Genomic DNA, 22,340 nt, shown 5'->3' with positions numbered 1-22,340 from the left:
TTTCCTGCCATTCCATTCCCCAAATCAAGCTCCATTAACACTTAAGAGTCAGCTTATCTAGGATCTCGACCAAAGGGATGCTAGTGTTCTTGGCTGAATGTTCTCGTGCACAAATTCCCTGTCCTTACATCTCGCCCGACCTCCCCGACTCAGTGGAGAGTGCGTGAGCCCTGGGATGAGGTGGGGATGAGGAGCTTCTCCCGGTGTGGATTTAGAGCTGCCGGGTCTGAGGAGAGCGTAACAATGGCCGTCAGACAGGAACAGACCGCGCCGTTATGAGGCCACGTCACCCATCTGAATCCCAAATCCCCCAAAGACCCGGCGGAGGGGCTCCAAAGCCCCCGCACGAGCCCAGGGCTTTGGGCCCGCACATTTGAGTGACTTCAAAGTCAACCAGGAAGCACAGAGAGCCCTCAGTGATTTCTCCTCCAGTAAAGAAAAAAAGAGAAATGCTTTTGTAAGTAACCCGAGACCTGTAGCGGCAATTCATCAGACTTCCGAAGTGAACATGGCTGAAGGGGAGAACAAGAGAGCGAGCGAGCGAGTGTGTGTGTGTGTGAGTGCGTGTGAGTGTGTGAGTGTGTGAGCATGCATGCGAGTGTGTGTGTGTGTGTGTGTGTGTGTGTGCGTGCATGCGTTAGGGGGGAGGGTTTCTTCATAACAATCAAAATCCCTTTTATGGAGCAGTCAAAAAATAAAGACAGAATAAAATAAGCTATAATGGAATCTAAAATTATGTTTATCTCAAATTATGAGGGAATAGTCAAAAGGCCTGTTTGTTAGAAAATCAGCTTCAGATTAGTCTAAGTTTGATAAGATATTAGGGTAAATTATTTCTCAAGGTTTGATCATGGTCTAGCTATTCTTTGGAGTCCGTCATTAGCTGCATCCCTTTTACACTTGACTGAGATTGAGAGTGTTCACATGTTCCTACTTGCTCTAATAATGAACTCTTTACGAAATATATTTGTTTTGCACAAGGTCAATATCCCCAAAAGACGGGTAAATGCTTACAATTCTTGCTATTTTAAAGGATTCTACTGTAATTCAAATGCAATTTTTGCAAGTTTTCAATTACCTTGTTGGTAAATGAATACTTTAATCAAGTGTTCCTTTAATACTTTAAATGCAAAACTGAAGAACACTGAATCGCAAATATTAGTAAAAGCCTGTAGTGGTTACACACTGTAACCAGTACACCAGAGAGAAGGCCTTGCTTTTGAAACAGTGGATAGATAACTATGCGTGGGTGCGTTGGCCAACAAATAAAATTCCAGTACCTTCAAGCAGTCTGTGCACTTTCACGGTGTTTAATTTTCCACATTTAAAATCAATCAGTTTCCCGTTTCTTAAGGACTCCTGGGAACCATGTACAATGGACTTTCAGGGGAAAAAATGAACCAGGCCATTTGTTTGGCTGAAGATTCTTCTCTTACGCTGGACTTTGTTTATCCAGGAGATGGTGTGCTTTGAAAAGCAGAACACCTATTTTATGCAGGACACCTTGGATCAGTTTTGTATGGGATACACGTAGGTCCTGAGAAAGGAGGATCTCATAAAATACATAAACCAACAGAAATATTTTAGTAAAATCCGACCTTGAACCTTACATATTCAACATCACACAATTCAGAAAAGAGTGGAAACTCTGCATATAACACGTTCCCTTTAGTGTAATTATGTTTTCTATGCCAAGGATATAACTATGTTCAATTTCTTCAATATATATTATTCAAGGCTCAAGGTCATTTTCAGACAATATGCTTAGATGTCTCACCTTTGGGGTTTTAGTTTTTTGTTATTGTGGAGTAAGAGATTAATTTATTATAATGGACAGACGTAACACATCTGTAATGTGTGTGTGATGCAGCCCATAGTAAAAAGTGAAACTCTGGAGGAGTATTCCCCCGAGTACATCCACTCATTTAAAGTATCTGATGCAGTTCTTCTAATTTCACAATCAGCATCTGATGTAGTTCTGATTATCCAATCAGCATCTGATATAGTTCTAATTTTCCAATCAGCATCTGATGTAGTTCTGATTATCCAATCAGCATCTGATATAGTTCTAATTTTCCAATCAGCATCTGACTCAGTTCTTCAAATTTTCCGGCTGAATAATGGGCGGGGTCTACAGCTTTATTGCTGCTGGCTTTCAGACGGCTGACTGTACGTGTCATCCATCATTCTCAGTGTGGTTGTGCACATGCCATCACGGGCACACGCACCTGCCAGCAGAACGCACTACCGCACGTCTTAAACAGGCACGCTTCTGCTAATGTGCCCAGCGACTTTACACCAAACAAGGGCAATATAAATATTTAATAGTAATAAAAAATCGGGTTTAAACTGTAATGGTCTACTCATCTGCATTATTGGGAAACTGATACTAGGGCCTGGCCCGCGATGATTAATCTGCAAATTGAATGATCTCCATCTCTCCAGCTCTCTGGGGCTCAGAGGGAGCCATCAGTTGAGTGAGTCTGAGTGCAGATGGTGGTTTTTAGAGGGCCCTGTGTTTCCTTTCGCCTCTGAATGGGCATGAGGACTGCCTATTGATTATGCTGCATCTTTTTAGAGGGAAACTGGGCTATTTCAAGCTCCGCTAAGGCCTCTCTTCCTGCTAATCTAATCCCTCAGCAACCCATGTGGTCATGCCTTCCAAGAAAGCTGAGCTCCCTGTGTAACCTTATACCAGCCAGTCCCCAAGGAGCCAGAGATAGGCCGGGCTGTGTGTGTGTGTGTGTGTGTGCGTGCGTGTGGTGAGAGTGTGTGTGTGTGTGTGTGTGTGTGTGAGAGTGAGTGTGTGCCTGTGTGTGTGGTGAGTGAGTGTGTGCCTCTGTGTGTGTGTGTGTGTGTTCGAATGCAAAATCACCATCACAAACGTTTCCATTTCTCTAAACAGACACACACACATTTCCCTAACACACAGCTACAGGGAGTCCTAACCTCTGTCAACACATCTGCAAAGAAGATATATTTATTCAGAATTGGTCTCTATCCTCGCCTGAATGCATCCTCCTGTACACTCCCACAGTGTCGCCATCTATCACAGGGGGATCTCTTTCCTTCCAAACAGGAAACAATACTGAGCCCACTCAAGTGCTGAGACGCATGGAGACACTTAACACTGCACAAAGACCAGGACACGTTACACTACACACCGAACAGCATCCTGACCCTCACTGCCACTGTCTCAACGTATTCCTCCCTCAGACCCCATTACTCTTACTTCACTAAAGCACACATAAATACACACACTTTCACTCACGTCTCACGTATGCACACACACTTCTCACATACTTCAACTCTCAATCTCTCTCAAACACACACCGTTTCCCACAACCTCCATTCTCTTTAGCTTGGTCTCTCTCTCTCTCTCTCTCTCTCTCTCACACACGCGCACACACACCACACACACACCGCACACACACACACACACACACACACACACAGAGGACTCTTTTGCACTTTGTTTGCAGCCCTGAAACCCAAGCCGCCTCAATTGGCAACATCTTTCATTCGCCGGTCCTGCTGAAGCATTAGCTGCAACTGGATCCGTTCCGGGCCCCTCTCCCAGCCTCCTGTTACCGGGTAAAAGTGGGGCAGCTCGGCCAGGGGCAGGCCACGGCCCACTCCACTCCCTGCAGGCAGGGGGCAGCACCAGCACCACCGCAGCGACAGATACAGCACAATCTACAGGAACCTGAGCAGGAACACCAGACACAATCCACACAAACCTGAGCAGGAACACCAGACAGAATCTACACAAACCTGAACAGCAACACCAGACACAATCCACACAAACCTGAACAGCAACACCAGACATTATCTACACAAACCTGAACAGCAACACCAGACACAATCCACACAAACCTGAGCAGCAACACCACCAGACATTATCTACACGAACCTGAGAACCCTCACAACTTTAACACAAAGGCACTGACACCAAGAGAATGTAACAGTCGGGCTCTTTTCTTTAGGCGATGGTGGCAGTACAGAGTAAATACTGTGACCACGGTTTACTGCTTCAAGCCATGAAATTTCATGTCTCTACCAAGTAGAGAACTTCAAATAAGACAACAATAAATAGCCCTTTCGTGTTATTTATGTTATGCAGATTGGTACACGAATCATAGCCCGTGCTTCAGAAAAGCTAGTGGCTGGTGGAAATGGGACCTTTGTGTAGTCTCTCCCCTGACAGGCTACACAAAGCTCTTGGACCAATGAGCTGCAAACTTTCCATAATGTATAATGATGACTATCACGGCTAATGGTGATAATAAACTGCAATCAAAATCATTTACTGTGAAATTGGCGTCCCCGTCAGTTTGGCTACCGGCCCCCTCCTTCAAAGGGCCTGGGGCCGCGGGTTTCCCCGACTGGAGGAACCGGGGAGTTTTTCCTACGCCCCCCCCCCCCCCCACACACACACCCCCCCAACCCCCTCGGACTCAAATAATTGTCTTGGGTTTCCCTCCAGAGCCTGGGACGGGCTCCCTCTGCTCCTCTGACATGGAAAGCACACACAGAGGCCCTGGCTAATTCAAAGTGAAGAGATAACTGCAGGACCGTTCGGCTTCGTTTCCAGCCGAGAATGCGGCAATTCTCCTTTCCCCTGCAGCCGAGTGGAGAGCTCGGGATCGTCAGGAAAGGAAAACAGTGGCGGTTCCAGGCAGCAGCTATCTGCAAACGCGCCGGTGGAGAACCGGGCTGGACCGGACACGCAGCCTGCGGGCCGGAGGCTGGGGCGGGGGCGGGGGCGGGGGCGGGGGCGGAGATGGGTGGGGGGCGTTGGCTGGGGAGAAGGAACATCAAGAGTTTTCCTTGAGAAAAGCAGCGTTGCCATGACAGCGCGAACCCCACGCAGGACAGCAGGACAAAGGGGCCTCGCGTCTCTTCACCTGGCCTGGAGGTGCGCTTCACAATGGAGCCGTTTGGAGAGGGGGGATTACTGCGGCTCTGTCCAGCCGTCTGCTGATCCTCTGTCTGTTGGTGTTTGTGCAGCTGGTGCCCGGGAAGAGAGTATGACACGTGTGTGTGTGTGCGTGCGTGCGTGTGTGTGTGTGTGTGTGCGTGTGTGCGTGTGTGTGAAAGAGTGTGTGTGTATACATGTGTGTGTACCTAGCTTTCAATGGATAACCCACCACAGATGATGTTGTTGCTATGTCATTACAGTTTGTGTATATACACAAAAACATAAGCCGTGTCAGGCCTCGCTCGCTCGCTCGCCCGCACGCACGCCCGCCCGCCCGCACGCCCGCCCGCCCGCACGCGCGCCACGCCCTGCCTGTCAGCTCAGGCCTGTGCTGCCTGGTTCTGCTGCTCGTTTGGTGGCCCTCAGCACGGCTCCACACTGACTGTCCACATGTGTTCTACAAAGACTCAAAGGACCCTGCTCTCCGCAGCTACAAGAGCCCTGCCGTGCTTTACAAAGGCATCAAATCAGAGCGTGCAGGAGGGGGCGGGACGCAGCGGGGGCACGCCCCTCCATCACGGAATCCCCCCCCCCCACCCCCACGCTGGCCGCTGATTACTGCACAAAGGACAGGAGCGCCCACCTGCTGCTGCCCCATTTGTCAGGGGTCCCGTCCGCAGGTCAGCCACGGCGGGCCGACCCCGGGGTGGGGGGGGGTCCACCTCCGTCCCGGCCGCTAACACGCGCGGCCCCCGCTGGCTCCTGCGCCCCGACCCCGGGACCGAGACCGCGCCCGCCGCGGCACCTGTCCCACCCCCGCGGTTCACCGGCGTGATGGTTTTCACAGCGCGGGACATCAAAGGCCTGCCCCGCCCCAGGACAGCCCCAGAGAGCGGACGGAGACGGCCCCATAGCGGGCCGCCTTCACAACCCCGCACCGTCACAGAATTATTACCCCAAAGGCCGATTCGTGCCGCTCGGGGTCCACGTCCTGCCAATGCGCCACTGCGGTTTGACTGTATGATCTAAGCTAGTCCTTTACCCTTTAAGAGGTGAGATCACAAATATGAGATTAGAATGCTCTCAACTGAACATTCTACATTACTTTTTCCTTTACTGGCATTTCGAAGTACACTTACTAGACATATTAGACTCACAACATTTTACATAGTATCTACACTGTATCCATTCTTACAGCTGGCTATATACTGAAGCAATGCAGGTTAAGTACAACAACAGTGTCCTACCTGGGAATCAAACCTGCGACCTTTCTGCCGCATCATTCTAACGTTGTAACAGTCACTACGACTGACTGAAAACAATGGAGTTCTAGAACACTTAGAACTTAGAAAAAAGAATTCCAAAAAACCTGCTCTTCAAAGGATTAAATTGTAAACAGAGATCCCCGACTGTTCACACAAAGGTTGCTCACTTCTTCTACTTTGCCACTTCTCGAGCAGCCCAAACCACTGCAGCATCTTGACTCCAGAGCAGTCTTAAAATGAACAGCTCTCCATGCTCTGTTTGTGTTACAGAGCAGAGGCTCCACTGGGGCCCATGAAGCTCTCTGGCTAACTGCACGCTCTCTTAAGCGTCGGTCCCCTGTGGCCCCCAGCAAGGCTCATTAGCCCTTGCCTCTGACGTCCGCAAAGCAACTACGCTTCCCAGAATTCCAATTCTGCGTGGCAGGAAGCGGGAACAGAGCCTCGTCCGTCCCACTTTGTCATCCCCCGGCTCCGGACGTCACAGGGAAGGGGAACCGCGGCTTTAAAGTGTTTATATAAAGGGCCTGATACAAAAGAATCCCACGGAAGTCAGCCCTGTTCTCATGGTCCCTGACACCCATGGCTGAATATGGGTCTGGTGCAGAGGACGCACCATCAAACACAACTGAAACATCATAGGTTTGGCCGGATATGCATGTGTAAGGTACAAGTATAGGACAAGTATTTTTTAAAGAAAAATGGGAGAAAAGCGTCTGGCACTTCAGGAGCGGGGCAGTCCTCGGGGCCCCTGTCCCCTTTAAAGAGCAGGAGCGGGGCAGTCCTCGGGGCCCCTGTCCCCTGTAAAGAGCAGGAGCGGGGCTGCTCTCGGGGCCCCTGTCCCCTGTAAAGAGCAGGAGCGGGGCCATCCTTGGGGCCCCTGTCCCCTGTAAAGAGCAGGAGCGGGGCCATCCTTGGGGCCCCTGTCTCCTTTAAAGAGCAGGAGCGGGGCCGTTCTCAGGGCCATTTCTCGGGGCCCCGTGCTGCGGAAGCCTTCCTTTAACGCAGAGATCCCGCAGTGCCGACCGGCCTGGGAATCGGCGGCACAGCCACACACCTGCTGGGTGATTTGTCATTATAGTGGGGTCAGCGCTCAGCTGTCACCCCCTAATCACCCGTCCCGCCCCCACCCAGATCCTCCAAAAACACCCCCAGCATTCCACACTCAGCTCCAGTTACCGAGCCCCTCCCCCCAGTGTGTGTGTGCATGTGTGTGTGTGTGTGTGTGTGTGTGTGCGTGCATTCACAAGAACAGTGTGTGTGGCAAGAGTTGCATGTCTGGCTTTTTTAAAAGCAATTTTACATTTTTGCATTCCAGCTGTGACATTTATGAGGGTAAGGGTAACTAAAGGGTAACTAAAACTGGGTATCTGTGATTGCAACTGCATGCGTATGTGCTGCTGTATGTGTATGTGTGTGTACGTAAATCACTGGAACTATGTATCAATATCCATAGTTTAACTGTTAGTACATATGTGTGTGTCCACAGGTCAGGAGCACAGACCAAAACAGGGCCCGCCTGTTGAAAAAAAACACACACACACACGCACGCACACACACGCTGATAGCGCCCTCACCATCGGCTCTTAATTACAGTGTTGACAGAGAAACACAGCGTCGTTTCAGTGACAGACGGTCAGTGCTGCTCGGGGAGCTGATATGAGGTGGGAATACGCAGGGCTGAGCAGCGCTGTGACATCAGCGAGCGTCTCTGCATGAAGAGCACAGCCCCTCGCCGCACGCCTGTCACACCTGAGAGGTCCTCAGCCTCCCTTATTCAGAGCCTCTAAACCAGACCCATTAACATGGGCCCTACAGCACAGCCATTTACATTCTAATGACCAAGTCTTCTGCTCTGCCTCTTCCCCACGCTCTCCATCTGCCAACTGCTGCTACTAGGACTCAGGAGACTGAGGGACTGAGAAAGGCTTGCAGTAACCCCTTCTGTCCTGTATGGGGAGCTAGAGGCTACCTGAAAGAGAGCTGGCCCTGGGATCTCAGGGTTGGCTGCGGGCGCCCGTGACACGCGGGCCACTCGACACCGCGGCGCGTGCGGCTCCCTGGCGCGTGCGGCTCCCTGGCGCGTGCTGGGCAGGTGCAGTGACGCAGTGACGCTACCAGCAGAGACGGAGGAACGGCTGCCGGGATGCAGACGGAGGACGGGCCGCGCGGTAAACGCAGCGCCGCAGGAGGTCAGGGAAGGGGACGGTCACAGGGACCGAACCGCGACCCGGTCGCTCTGCGTGGGGGTTCCCCTCCAGCTGCCCTGCACATGGGAGGCTAATTAGAGAGCGGGCAGGCCGCAGAGTCGGAGAGAGGGACCCAGAGCGATTACTGCCCTGACGAGTCTCCGTAGTGTGTGTGTGTGTGTGTGTGTGAGAAAGTTTCTGTGTGTGTGTGCTTGTGAGAAAGTGTGTGTCTGTGTGAGAGAAAATGTGTGTTTGAGAAAGTGTGTGTCTGTGTGAGAGAAAATGTGTCTGTGTGTGCATGTGTGTGAGAAAGTGTGTATGTATGCGCATAACTGCGCAGGCAGGCTGAAGGATATACCTGTAGCATCTATGGCCAGCTAAAGGCTAGCAGCCCTTAGTGTGTTGGCCCCGCCCACTAAACAGTGCCTACAGTACAGACAGGGGATTTCAGTCTGCTGCACACAGGCAGGCAGATCCAGGTGGGCTGGATATAGCACAGCACTGCGGTTTCCAGCAGGAGGCTGAACACACTGCGGAGAGCCTGGCAGAGGCCCTGTGTGACCCCCCCCCTCACCCACCCCCCCACACAGGCAGCCTCTCTCCACAGGGAGCCCCCCCCCAACCACCCCCCCACCCCCGACCCCCGTCAGCCCTGGCCTTGGACAGAAATAAACCAGGGGGCAAAATAGCAGTGCGCTTCCTAAACTTGTGTTTCTGCTTTGCTTTACCGGGTGGGGGATTTGGGATGGGGGATGGGTGGGGGGGGCTAACGGGGCGCTACCGGAGACGAGCGATCTGGAGCGGGGCCCGGGGAGAGCCCCCCCCCCGCTATCGGATCCGAGGACACGGGAGGACCGGCGCTGGCCGAGGCGTCCAAACCACAGGACCGCCGCGGGACCAACCCTTCGGAGAACTCCCAAAACTCACCGTGACCTCAGTCCTGCTGGGCGGCTCACGTGGGCTCGGCTCAGGTGTCCACAATAAGAGACACAAACAGCAGGTCTGTAGAGAGGCCAGTGAAAACTAAACAGGGGGCCCAGAGCGGATCAGCCGCATACATACCTGCTTACAGAAAGGAAAGAGATAAGAGATGCCAATCGCTGCAGCCACACAGCCTGCAGTAAGCAGCAGGCAAACCTAACAATGAAACAGCCCTCACACAGCCACATATACCCTCTGTCAGTCTGTGATGCTATGTGGGACGCTGTTCGGACGACAGGCGCTTTGCAATTCAAATCTCTCTGCCCCAAAGCCCCGCCCACCCCTAGTTCCTGCTGTCTCATTTGTCTATGCAAATCACCCAGACGCGGGCTCCTGCTCTCAATCAGCACCGTCGCCAGGGCCCCCGAGGGAGCCCGGCCTGCGTAAACACCGCGCCGGCCACCCGTCCCAGGCCCCGCCCACCCTCCTGACGGACAGGCCATGCCATGCCACTCTCTACTCCCAGGCAGAACCTGGCTCTGCTCCTGCTGAATCTGAGGAGAGATGCCAAGCTGTTAGCGCATGCTAGCTAGCCTAGCGCCATGCGCGTGTAGAGTGAAGGGTCTCTTACAGCCCAACCAAGCAGCTGGGGAAACCCAGTCGTCCTTTTACTGGTGAGGAAAAGTAAGAAACTCAACCTGCTAAAGAGAATCCCAGGTGGGGAAATCCGATTTTCACACATTATTCATGGAAACGTAACCTTCCAGTGAAGATCCTACTTTGATTTTGCAGTCATAATTCATGGTCATGTCTGCATTTATTGCCCTTGTAAAGGAAAAAAAAAAAAAAAAAACATTTCCTGATTATCAAAAAGGGTACTGCTTTTGTTGCTCAATAAGCACAATAACAATGAACGCCCATCTAAAAAAGAACCATTATTTACCCTGAAGCGACATCAAAAGCTTTTCTCTTCTCCATTGAGTTCACCTGGCCCCGCCCCGGCAGCCATATGAACTGGTGTGTCTGTAGAGTCTGCCGCCGCCCGTCCCATAATTCCTGCATCAAAGGGCCGGCCCACATGAAAGAGCGGCGCTCCTCGTGACCTGCGGCGCGCGGGCCCGTGGTTTGGGGGTGCCAGGGACGCCGTGTCCCTCCGCCCCCGAACCCCCCCCCCACTCCCCCCCCGAGGCCCGTGAAATGGATTTGCACTCGGGCCGGGATCACAGAGAGGGGGCCGTATGGAAAAGCCATTCGGCGCAGAGGCGAGAAGACTCCCCCCCCCCCGGGGTCCGGCGCGCGTCCCGGGCCTCGCCGGGCTCATGGTGAAGAAGACTTACGCGTCCGCCGGGGATTTACCGCCTCGCGGCTGGCGGAGGGGAGAGAGAGCGCGAGCCGGAGAGGAGGAGGACAGGAAAAACGAGCGTTTCAGTGAATTAAAGGAGGGAGAGTGGCAAAGGGGGAAGTAAACGCTGTCCGTTGTCCCGGGTCACCGGAGAGCAGACACACGGGTTGCTGATTGGTCCTGAGTGAAAGGCGTGGTTTGCTCCGAGGGGCATTGGTGGAATGGCGGGGCCCAGTGGATTCTGGGAACTTGGAGAGGGCCAGTCGGCCAGGCGGTCTGCCCGCCTCGCTTCAGTCCTTGAAGACCGGCTTGCGTCTCCGGGCCCAAGCCCCCCGTCTCAGCCCTGCACTGCCAGACTCTCCCTCCCACAGACAGGACTCATCACAGCTAGCAAGCGTGCTCAATGGAAACTCCTGACCAGCTGTCCGAGACACAGAGAGAGCACAGCACAGCCTCCGGCCAGGCACTGCACAGACAGCCATAAGGACCACAACACAATCACAGGCCGGGGAACAGAGGTCTTCTGACTAAGAGCTCAATGAGCATTTTTGGATCCACACAGCAAGTGCTGGAGATGGGCCTGGAACCCCTCCTAACCCTAACCCTAGCCCTCCTAACCCTAACCCTAACCCTAACCCCTCCCTTTCCTGCTGCTGAACCTTACAGACACATCTGTTCAGCTGTCTGCTACAGTCTCCTATCTGATCCGAGCTGCCACAGCCCCAGTAATTAGTCACCGTATACGTTCCCTCTGGCCAATACTGTGGGGTTTCGTGGATAAAAGGCTCAGATTCCACACATCTGCTCTGTCCGGCAGGGAACGGCCTCGCTCCGGTCCCCCAGTCAGGAGGCTGGGATCAGGGCTTCAGAGAAACTAACCCTCACTGAGCAGAACAGAGTGAGTGTGTGTGTCTGTGTGGGCGTGCGTGTTAGTGTGTGTGTGTGTGTGTGTGCGCGTGTTAGAGTCCGTTAGTGTGTGTTTTAGTGTGTGTGCCTATGTATTAGTGTGTGTTAGTGTACGAGTGCGTGTATTAGTGTGTGTTAATCTGTGTATGTGTGTGCATGTATTAGTGTGTGTGTGTGTATTAGTGTGAGTCAGAGTGTGTTTGTGTGTGGGTGTGTATGTGTATTAGTGTGTGTTAATTTGTGTATGTATTAATGTGTATTTGTGTGTGTGTGTGTGTGTGTGTGTTAGTATGTGTGCGTGTGTGAGTTAGTGTGTGTGTATTAATGTGTGTTAGAGAGTGTGTGTGTGTTAGTGTGTGTGTATTAGTGTGGATAAGAGTGCGCGTGTGCGTGTGTGTATTAGTGTGTGAGTGTGTGTGTGTATTAGTGTGGTAAGAGTGTGTGTGTGTGTATGTGTGTGTGTGTATTAGTGTGTGTGTGTTAGTGTGTGTGTGTGTGTGTATTAGTGTGTGTGTGTAAGTGTGTGTATTAGTGTGTGTGCGCAGGCAGCCTCTCTCAGCTCCTCTCTCAGCTCCTCTCTCCTCTCTCTCCTCTCTCTCACACACCTGACGGAGCGTCCAGGAGAGCGGGTGTGAGTTAGTGTGTGTGTATTAGTGAGTGTGTGTGTGTGTGTGTGTATTAGTGTGTGTGTGTAAGTGTGTGTGTATTAGTGTGTGTGTATTAGTGTGTGTGTGTGTGTGTGTGTGTATTAGTGTGTGTATATTAGTGTGTGTGCGCAGGCAGCCTCTCTCAGCTCCTCTCTCAGCTCCTCTCTCCTCTCTCTCACACACCTGACAGAGCGTCCAGGAGAGCGGGTGTGTGTATGTGTGTGTGTGTATTAGTGTGTGTGTGTTAGCTCCTCTCTCCTCTCTCTCACACACCTGACAGAGCGTCCAGGAGAGCGGGTGACCTCAGCCCAGACGGCGGGAGGATCTCCAGGCACAGAAACATTTATCAGAGCCATTATGGCCTGGGCCTGAGCCAAGAGGCCCCATTAGCCCGGGGAGACGCCTCTCTCCCTGCAGCCGCTCGTACGGGCCGGAGCCTCAGCTCCTCAGCTCCTCAGCTCCTCAGCTCCGCCCACGGCCCCTGCCTTTCAGCGCGGGTCCCACCGGCCCGGCCCGGCCCGGCCCGACCGCGGGCTCGGCTCGCCGCGGCGGCCGCTAACGCATAGACAGCCGCGCGCGGGACTGACCAGGCTCCAGATGGAGGGCTGAGGGGAACCGGCCTGTCCCCCTTTTAGCACGTTACTCTGCCTGGGTACAGTACCAGCGGGTCACTCAACTCTTTACGGAGGCCCGATGTCCACAGGGTCGGGTGGGACTGATGCCATTGTAAGTCGTGGTCTCTGTGGGACGGGTGCCAGAGTCTCTGGGCTGTTCAGTTATTCAGTGATGAAGGAGCACTGAATTTTCTGCTGTCTGAAAAAGCGCCAACAATCACGAGAACGCGCCCACATTTGCTCAAATGTGCCCACAGCCGCTACAACAGGCCTACAGCCGCTATAAGGCGCCTACAATGGCTGAAATGCGCCAAACAATCCCTAAAACGCGTCTGATTTCGTGCAGCTGGAAGAGAAGGGAAAACCCAGGTCAGCCGCATCCTCACAGAGACCCAGGACGCCGCACCGCCCGCCATTATCACTGAGCCCCAGTTACAGTCGCAGAGCCGCAGAGAGTGCAGCCCACCCCCGCTCCATACTACAGTACAACCACAACCCCCCCACCTCACCCCCCCCCCCCCCCAGCACCCCCCAGCCTCTTCCCCCCCCAGCCTCCCCCAGCCTCCCCCAGCCTCCCCCAGCCTGGAGAAATGGCATAATAGCATTTCCTGCGCGGCTTCGCGGGTTCCCAGGAGAGCAGCTCCAGACTAAATACTCTCTCAGCTGCTCCACTTCTCCGGCTGATGAAAGACGACTGCTTGACAACTGCTCCCAGCAAAAACCTCACTTTTTCCACCAATTAAAACGGGGTGGGGGGGGTAGGTGGGGGGGGGGGGGGGGGCAGAAAAACCTTCAAAATATTATCCAGATTGGCATTTAGCGCTGAGCCATTCCTGTCAGTTAGATGAAATAATCTCGGAGGGCGGCGCCAACAAAAACAACTGCGCTTTCTTGCCTTCATTGTCAGCACTTGAGGTTTTAGTGAAATTTCGTGAGCCGCCCTGCCAATTCCTGCCTCTCTCTGGTCCTTCTGCTCTTTTCCCTCCGTCTCCTCCAACAGTTCCCCCTCTCTGCAGTGGAATATTCAAGTTCTCACTGCCTTCATTACTGAGAGCAGAAGTAATGCTCAAATGCAAGTATACACAGCATATAAGAGTCAGACGTACACATGGACACATACGCACAGTCATGCCCCAGCGCAGCAGCATCCACTTACATTCAGGCTAGCACAGAGGTCCTCTGTGTGTGTGTGTGTGTGTGTGTGTGTGTGTGTGTGTGTGCCCACTGCAAACTCATTTCCTCTCTAACTAACATTAACTGAGTTCAGTGCTAAAACGCATAGACACTCACACACACACACAGACACACACGTATGCACGCATGCATACCGTAGACAGACATAGACACACACACACACAGAGACACACACGTATGCACGCACGCATACACGTAGACAGACATAGACACACACACACACACACACACTATCGGCGGGGCCTCTGAGCCAGTGTAAACCGGCCTTTAGCTGCCAGGAAGCGATCGATCGCGCGGCTGATCCGGCCGTCTCCTGAAGCCTCCCTGAGCCTCGGCCGGCGGGCAGCCCTCCCCGCACACGCCCTTACAGTAAAGCAGCGCTGCACGCGCCCCACCGCACACGCCCTTACAGTAAAGCAGCGCTACACGCGCCCCACCGCACACGCCCTTACAGTAAAGCAGCGCTACACGTGCCCCACCGCACACTCTGCCTCCTCAACCGCACCCTGATCCCCGTCTCTTCAGCACACTCCACGGCCCTGACCCGTCTCCGGGTCTCCGCTCAGAGCGGGACAGCCGGGGCAGCAGAGTGCATTATGGGTAAAAAAGCACAGACCGGGGCTGAATTAAGGCTTTCATCCAGGTGGACCAGACACTTCACACGCCCTGCTTGAGCAGCGAACACCACAAACCCGTGGAGAGCGGCTGCCTTCCACCACAAGGGTCATTAGCATCGTGGGCTAAAAAGGGAGGAATGGAGCAGAGGAGTCTTCCCAGGGAAAAAAAGCCCACTATGGCTCCTGAATACTACATTCCAGATGAGCCGTTTATTCTTGGAGCATCGATGTGCCCCGCAGTCCAAATAAAATCCATACAGCGCCAGTGCTGACTGGCTGAGTGATCCCGCGGGATGGTGACTGGTCAAACCATCAACCCGGCGAGAGAGAGAGAGAGAGAGAGAGACGGATTCAGGCTGATGGGAATTCTCCGCCTCGTCACCCGGCAACAGTTCTCCCGGGGTCAGCTGGCACCTGCAGCCGGGGCTGGCGCACGGCGGTGCGGGTGACAGACCGAAGGAGGGCGTCCCGGTGACGGGCGCCCAAACATGGGGGGAGGAAAGAAAAGAAAAACAAGAGTGCAGAAGAGACAGCACAGGGCTGTTACTCCAGTGCAGGAGGACAGCGACCTCAGAAGAGACAGCGCAGGGCTCTTACTCCAGTGCAGGAGGACAGCGAGCTCAGAAGAGACAGCACAGGGCTGTTACTCCAGAGGAGGAGGACAGCGACCTCAGAAGAGACAGCACAGGGCTGTTACTCCAGAAGAGTAACAGAGGAGGAGGACAGCGAGCTCAGAAGAGACAGTGCAGGGCTGTTACTCCAGAAGAGTAACAGAGGAGGAGGACAGCGAGCTCAGAAGAGACAGTGCAGGGCTGTTACTCCAGAAGAGTAACAAAGGAGGAGGACAGCGAGCTCAGAAGAGACAGCGCAGGGCTGTTACTCCAGAGGAGGAGGACAGCGAGCTCAGAAGAGACAGCACAGAGCTGTAACTCTGTTAGAGAGCAGCTCCAGCGGTGCGCTCCCCTCTCCGGACAGGAAGGCCGCGGAGGCAGTGACCAGGGGAAGCGTGTTTTTTTAACGCGGGTCTCCGGGAGAGCTGAGCGGACACTTTCTCTCTCTCTCTCTCTCTCCCGCTCCGCAATGCACCCCATTGTTCCCCCAGTATTGAAGCAGCTGTCTCTAATAAGCGCAGCTCAGCAGATATTTATTCAGGTACGGAGCGGAGGGGAGGGGAGGGGCGTGACTCCTCTCTTTCCTGGCAGTCCTGCAGCGGCCTGCGCCTTTTTTTGGGTGGGGGGCAGGTGGGGGGGATGAAGGAACTTGGTGAGAAAGCATCACTCCTTTAATGAAAAGCACGCCCCGCTTCAATGACTTCCTGTTCCAGGGCCGCCGTCGGCCTGCACCAGCCCAGAGCCGTGGGGAGCAGGGCGGGGGAGGGGGGGAGGGGGGGAGGGGGGTCTCCCCGCGGACCCCGTCCAAGACAAATCACCGCAGGCCCCGCCGTCGCCGGGGACGACCGCCCCTGACCAAGACAAACAGCTCAGGAAACCCCAGAAGAAACCCCGTCCGCTTCACAGTCAAACACACCGCAGATTCACCCGCGCTGACCTGAAGGGGGCAGCGCTCCCCAGCCTCGCTCCTCACACCAATGTGTGTGCGCGTGCGTGTGTATGCGTATGTGAGAGAGAGAGAATGTGTGTGTGTGTGCGCGTGTGTGTGTGTATGTGTGTGTGAGTGAGAGAGAGAATGTGTGTGTGTGTGTGTGTGTGTGTGTATGTGTGTGTGAGTGAGAGAGAGAATGTGTGTGTGTGTATGTGTGTGTGAGAGAGAGAGAATGTGTGTGTGTGTGTGCGCGTGTGTGTGAGTGAGAGAGAGAATGTGTGTGTGTGTGTGTGTGTGTGTGAGAGAGAGAGAGAATGTGTGTGTGTGTGTGTGTATGTGTGTGTGAGTGAGAGAGAGAATGTGTGTGTGTGTGTGTGTGTGTGTGTGTGAGAGAGAGAGAATGTGTGTGTGTGTATGTGTGAAGGAGTCCATGTGTGTGTGTATGTCTGTGCACGTGCAAGAGAAAGACAATGTGTGCGTGTGTGAGAGAATGTGTGTGTGCATGTGTGTTGGTGAGAGAGAGACAAAGTGCGTGGGTGTGTGTGTGCGCACGGACGCGTGAGTTTGCACAAGGGCAGCAGGAGGGGCAGAAAGTGCTGTATTTCTGGAACTGCACACAATGCAAGAATGACAGTGACAGTTCTTGTTTTCCTACAGGGAGCATGGTGCTTCATGGGAGTTGTGGTTTAACGATCATCATCAGTGCTCGACTGTGCGTGACTCCCACAATGCCATCAGTGAGGCTTGTGCAAACTCCTTCCCTGACAAGTGGCAGAACGGTCTCTGGAACCCCTTTCCTCCAGAGGACTCCAATACTGCTGATACAGAACCCTCAACTGGCAACACGTTTATTTATTCTAGAGCTGACAGGCCTCTGCTTTAGACATTACCATCTCAATATTGATCAGGTTTATAAGGGACTTCAAACATCAGCAGTTCGCTGAATATATAATACAACAAACGATCTCCACACCTTGTTTCACTCAGTGATCTTTTCAGGGCTCCCACATCAAGTCACGTGACCCATCTGGCCTGAGAGGTATTTGGATATCCTGCAAACTATCGTCTGCACGACGCCCCTCATGGTGATATACAATAGGGCCTCGCTGACAATTAAAAGGGAAGATTAATTAATACTTGATAGCTGCTTTTTATAAACCCTGGCTATTGTAACGCGAGCGTTAGCGTTGGATAATGCTCCGTTGGCAGCGCCACAGTAGCCGCAGAAGTCCTTCGCTTTGGCAAAGTGCTCTTTGCTTTCCTCATAGCTGTGTAGTGACATAATGCCCGACGCAGAGCGAGATCATCCATCACTCTTACTCTCCAGGACAGAGGGGAGGGAGAGGGAGGAGAAAGAGATTACCGTAATGGAGAAGGAAAAGAAGAGGGAGGAGTTCAGGAGCTGGGGACTTTTAAGTTCATCCTGGAGCCCCCTCTAGGTGCTCTGGGAGACAGCCTTCCACTCTAAGCCACGATGGTCACCCCACAAGAGGTCTGGACACCACACTCACAAGGGCTAGACAGAGGTGTTCTCTACCACCCTACCCCTATTCAGTGTGTGTGTGTGTGTGTCTGTGTGAGGAACAGCCAGGGTTTGTCAGTAGCCGTCTGACTGGTGATGGTGAGACTGTGGAATGGCCCTGCGTGGTCCCTGGGTTGGGCGAGCAGAAGAGAAAGCACTTCCTCCCGCTGCTGATGGATGACGCCAGGCTGGCTGCATTTCCTGTGGCCCTCTCAGGGCTGTTCCAGGGAGCCGCCTTTGAAACGGACCAGATTTCCTCTGACCGCCGACATCCAGACCCCACACCCCCGCCCCACAGAAGCAGCGGCGGGGGTCTGGCAGCAGGGGCCAGCCCCCTGCGGAGTGGTACAGAAGGGCTCTGGAGACCAAAGTGCACAGCGCCAACAGAGCCAGGCTAGACACGCCTACTCATAACGAGCCAATCAGAGCTGCTCAGTGGCCCCAAGGAGAACCCTCACATGGGTACATACAGTACCCTGCAAAAACCCCAAAAATAAGTTAACCTCAACAAGTCCTTTAGTCATATATTTAGACTTAAAATCTTATTTATATTACGTTCTTGGCAAATAAGGTGAAAATATTCCTAATGAGGTGAGACAGACTCATTTCAAGAGTTGCCAATGGGGTAAGAAAATTTCACTTGTCAAACAAACAGTAACTCAAAAAAGCTAATATTCTTTACTCAAGAGGAAAAGATTTTAAGCCTCATTGGCAGACTAAAACACCTGTTAAGACGGGCTCAGTTTGTAGTGTAAGTGTAGGGCAGTGTGGGCGTGCAGGGGAGGGGGGGGGGGGTGGTACTTACCCCAGCCTGCCCAGCTGTTCCAGCTGGGGCACGGGGGGTCCGTAGGTGTGCACCTGCAGAGGCTGGTACTGGTACAGCACCTCCTCCATCCGGACCACCGGCTGCAGCGAGATGGTCTCACCCTGCGTGTGCGCAGAGAGTGTGAGACAGAGAGAGAGAGGGAGAGAGACAGCGAGAGAGAGAGTAAGAGAGAGCGAGAGGGAGAGAGAGAGAGAGTGAGAGAGAGAGAGAGAGAGAGAGAGAGCGAGAGAGACAGAGAGCAAGAGAGGGAGAGAGAGAGCGAGAGAGAGAGTGAGAGAGAGTCCTCGTCACCCAACAACCCGCCGTACCGCCGTTCGCACACGTAACCCGGGAAACACAGAGCGCCACGGTGACTGCGTTTCTGCAAACACGCCCTTTATTTATATACCATAGAATATACCATTGTGTCAACACGGCGATACGTTGGCAATACCGCGAGCCGACGTTTCCAATGTTTGCGTTGTGCTGGCACTGTACCGACCCCTCAGCTAGGACAAGACGAGAAAAGCAGATCGGAACACTGACAAAAAAAACAGTGCAAAACAAAGACTGTACGGTCTGTCCTCGTGTACTGAACAGATCATTCTAGTAGTGCATCTGTGTGGGGGGGAAAAACAGTTCTTGCTACTTTAAAATGGAAAATTATAGATCGACAGTGAAGTCAGACTGTTATAAGTTGCCTTTCCAATAACCAAATGTGATGTCCTAGTGCATAAGAAGTGAATCTGATAGATGGCACGTCACATAGGGACTGCGTAACTGACTTCCCACTGCAGAAATGATGCAATGCAATTTTAAAAGAATTTAAAAAATAAACATATGTGACAGATCACTGGCAACAGTGCTGCAGTTGATTTGGGCTTTGAAAGCAGTACTTGGACGTTCTACTCAAATTCCAGCTGTGTTGAAGTTGAACAGTTGTAGGCTATTAAAGTCAGATAATGGAGCGAACACAATGGGAAGTCAGCGTGTGTGTGTGTGTGTGTGTGTGTGGGTGCGCGTGCGAGTGTGTGTGTGTGTGTGTGGGCGCGCGCGTGTGTGTGTGTGGGCGCGTGTGTGTGTGTCTGTGTGTGTGCGCGTGTGCGTGTGTGTGTGTGGGCGTGTGTGGGCGCGTGTGTGTGGGCGTGTGTGTGTGTGTGTGGGCGTGCGTGTGTGTGTGTGTGTGTGTGTGTGTACGTGTGTGTGTGTGTGGGCGTGTGTGTGTGTGTGTGTGTGTGCGTGTGTGTGTGTGTGTGTGTGTACGTGTGTGTGTGGGCGTGTGTGTGTGTGTGTGTGTGTGTGTGTGTGTGTGTGTACGTGTGTGTGTGTGTGTGTGTGTGTGTGGGTGTGCGTGTGTCTGTGTGTGTGTGTGGGCGCGCACGAGCGTGTGTGTGTGGGCGCGTGTGTGTGTGTGTGTGTGTGTGTGTGTGTGTGGGCGTGTGTGGGTGTGTGTACGTGTGTGTGTGGGCGTGTGTGTGTGTGTGTGTGTGGGCGTGTGTGTGTGTGTGTGTGTGTGTGTGTGTGGGCGCGTGTGTGTGTGTCTGTGTGTGCGCGTGTGCGTGCGTGTGTGTGTGTGTGTGTGTGTGTGGGCGTGTGTGTGTGTGGGTGTGGGTGTGGGCGTGTGTGTGTGTGTGTGTGTGTGTGTGTGTGTGTGTGTGGGCGTGTGTATGTGTGTGTGTGTGTGTGTGTGCTCAAACTGCCACAATAAAAGTGGCTGAATTAGTCGGAAACCCACGCACCATTGTTTCTGTGTGGGCGGCCAATCCATCACCTGCACGACACCAGCCAGAAGACTGCAGTCGTTTGATGTCCTCCAACCGCAAGACAGTGTCTACACATTTTCTTCCAATCAATTAAAGATTAAAGTGGCTTTTTAAAAAAAAATAAAAATAAATCCCGCCCTCCTTTATAATGCCGACTTTGGTTTTGAAGAGCCAGAACCAGGGCCCCCGGCCCGAGGACGAAACGCGATCCTTCTTTAAAAGTGCTGTTTTGCTCAGATTTGTGCAGCCTGATTTTGGAGAGCTGCCACTGGGAGACTGGGAGGGGAATTTCCACTCTGCGCTCACCCCTGTTCTGGCGTGATGCAGTTTGTCTGGGAGGCACGGCGACTGCATCTGGACGACAATGAGACAAACTGATAATTAGAGAAGAGAGATGAAGGGCGGGCAGCGGCGGGGGGGGGGCGGGGGGGGCTGACGAAAAGCAGCAAATGAGCGACATGCCTCCCCCACTCTGACTCAACTGCCCCCGCCCCCATCTGTAATCTCCACGAGTCCACACGCACACAAAAAAAAATGGACAAATGCCCTGAACGAGACCGTGAGATGCACCTGGGACCGGAATGTTCCACTCAGACGTGAAAGACGGGGGGGGGGGGGGGGGGGGGCTGTGACCGCCACAACCCTCACCTGTCACACGCGCACGCACTGTGAACGCTACTCAACCGTGAGCCCCGAGCCGCCGACAAACCCATCTCCCCCCCCCCCCCCACTCCCACACACGTCAGCACGACGTTGCGCAAGACCACAGCTGAACAGGAAGAGCACGGCCTGCTCCTCTATCTCTCCATCCATCTCTTCAGTCTCTCAGCACTACATTACTCCACACTGCGCCAATCGCAGACAGGCTGGGAGAGAGGGACCACTAAGAGATCGCGGGGGGGGTGGGGGGAGGGGGACACACTATAAATCTCACTTTTAAATGACAGACAGGAGAGAGCTGAACCCTGCGGTGCCCAGAGGCCCTTCTGCCTTCAGCGTCCCCGCTGTCCGCCCAAGGGCACCTTGAAGGCTGGCAGCGCTGCCCACGAACTCAAAGGCACTTCTGTCCTGCGCCCTCCCAGGCTCCGCCCCACCGTCAGCTGCCCAGGTGCCCGATTGGAGAGAGCCTCTTCCACTCACCTCACATACTTTATTCATTCACTGTTTACTGGGCACCTTTTCCAGGTCAGAAGCTTGAAGTGGAATAATGAAACGGCCACCGTTCAAAATCTGAGGGGTCACATCACATCTGCCCCGCCCCTCATATCTGCCCCGCCCCACACATCTTCCCCTTCCCCTCAAATCCGCCCCGCCCCTTACTGATGATGAGCACCACACAAACACGTCAGCATACCTCACGACAAACACACACGCTCCGCAAACACGCACACCTGCAGCGGCTACCTCAAAGGCACACCTGAGCCCCTCAAGAACAACCACACAGCCCAAACACACGCCGGCATATACCTCACATACGTACCTGTGCGCTCCACAAAACACACAGGAAGCTTGCTGAATTTAGCCTGGCCCACACGGTCTAAACTGCAACAGGAGGCCTGACAAATGGCTGCAGCAGTGCTTTAAATAGCAGGCTGCACTGCACGCGTTCAGCACTTCCTGAATCGCTCGCATCTCCCAGTGATTTACCTGCTCATAAACTATAAATACACAAAGGAACAACACGGCGGTGTTAACTTCATTATCCCGTTAACTTCAGTCTATTTCCACCGCCCAACGGGCGAGCCGAGGAGGCTTCTCCCCCGCAGAGGCCCGTCCACCCGCCCGTCCACCCGCCCGTTTCACACGCCCGTTCACCCGCCCGTCCGCCCGCCCGTCCGCCCGCCCGTCCGCCCGTCCACCCACCCGTCCACCCGCCCGTTTCACACGCCCGTTCACCCGCCCGGTCACACGCCCGGTCACACGCCCGGTCACACGCCCGGTCACACGCCCGTTCACCCGCCCGTCCACCCGCCCGTCCACCCGCCCGTCCACCCGCCCGTTCACCCGCCCGTCCGCCCGCCCGTCCGCCCGCCCGTCCGCCCGCCCGTCCGCCCGCCCGTCCGCCCGCCCGTCCGTCCACCCGCCCGTCCACCCG

General features: G+C 53.9%; 1 protein-coding gene across 1 annotated transcript in view; it reads right to left on the bottom strand.

The window, feature by feature from the left end:
• Nucleotides 1-22,340, bottom strand: part of mnat1 (MNAT1 component of CDK activating kinase) — a 49,505-nt gene that overhangs the window by 2,759 nt on the left and 24,406 nt on the right. The window contains exon 7 of the mRNA XM_035381957.1: nucleotides 18,483-18,604. Coding sequence (XP_035237848.1) covers nucleotides 18,483-18,604 — 122 coding nt within the window. The remainder of the gene's footprint in view (nucleotides 1-18,482; nucleotides 18,605-22,340) is intronic.

The sequence above is a fragment of the Anguilla anguilla genome, chromosome 1 (genome assembly GCF_013347855.1).
Source record: "Anguilla anguilla isolate fAngAng1 chromosome 1, fAngAng1.pri, whole genome shotgun sequence".
Lineage (NCBI taxonomy): Eukaryota > Metazoa > Chordata > Actinopteri > Anguilliformes > Anguillidae > Anguilla > Anguilla anguilla.
This window is presented reverse-complemented; position numbering and strand designations above follow the sequence as displayed.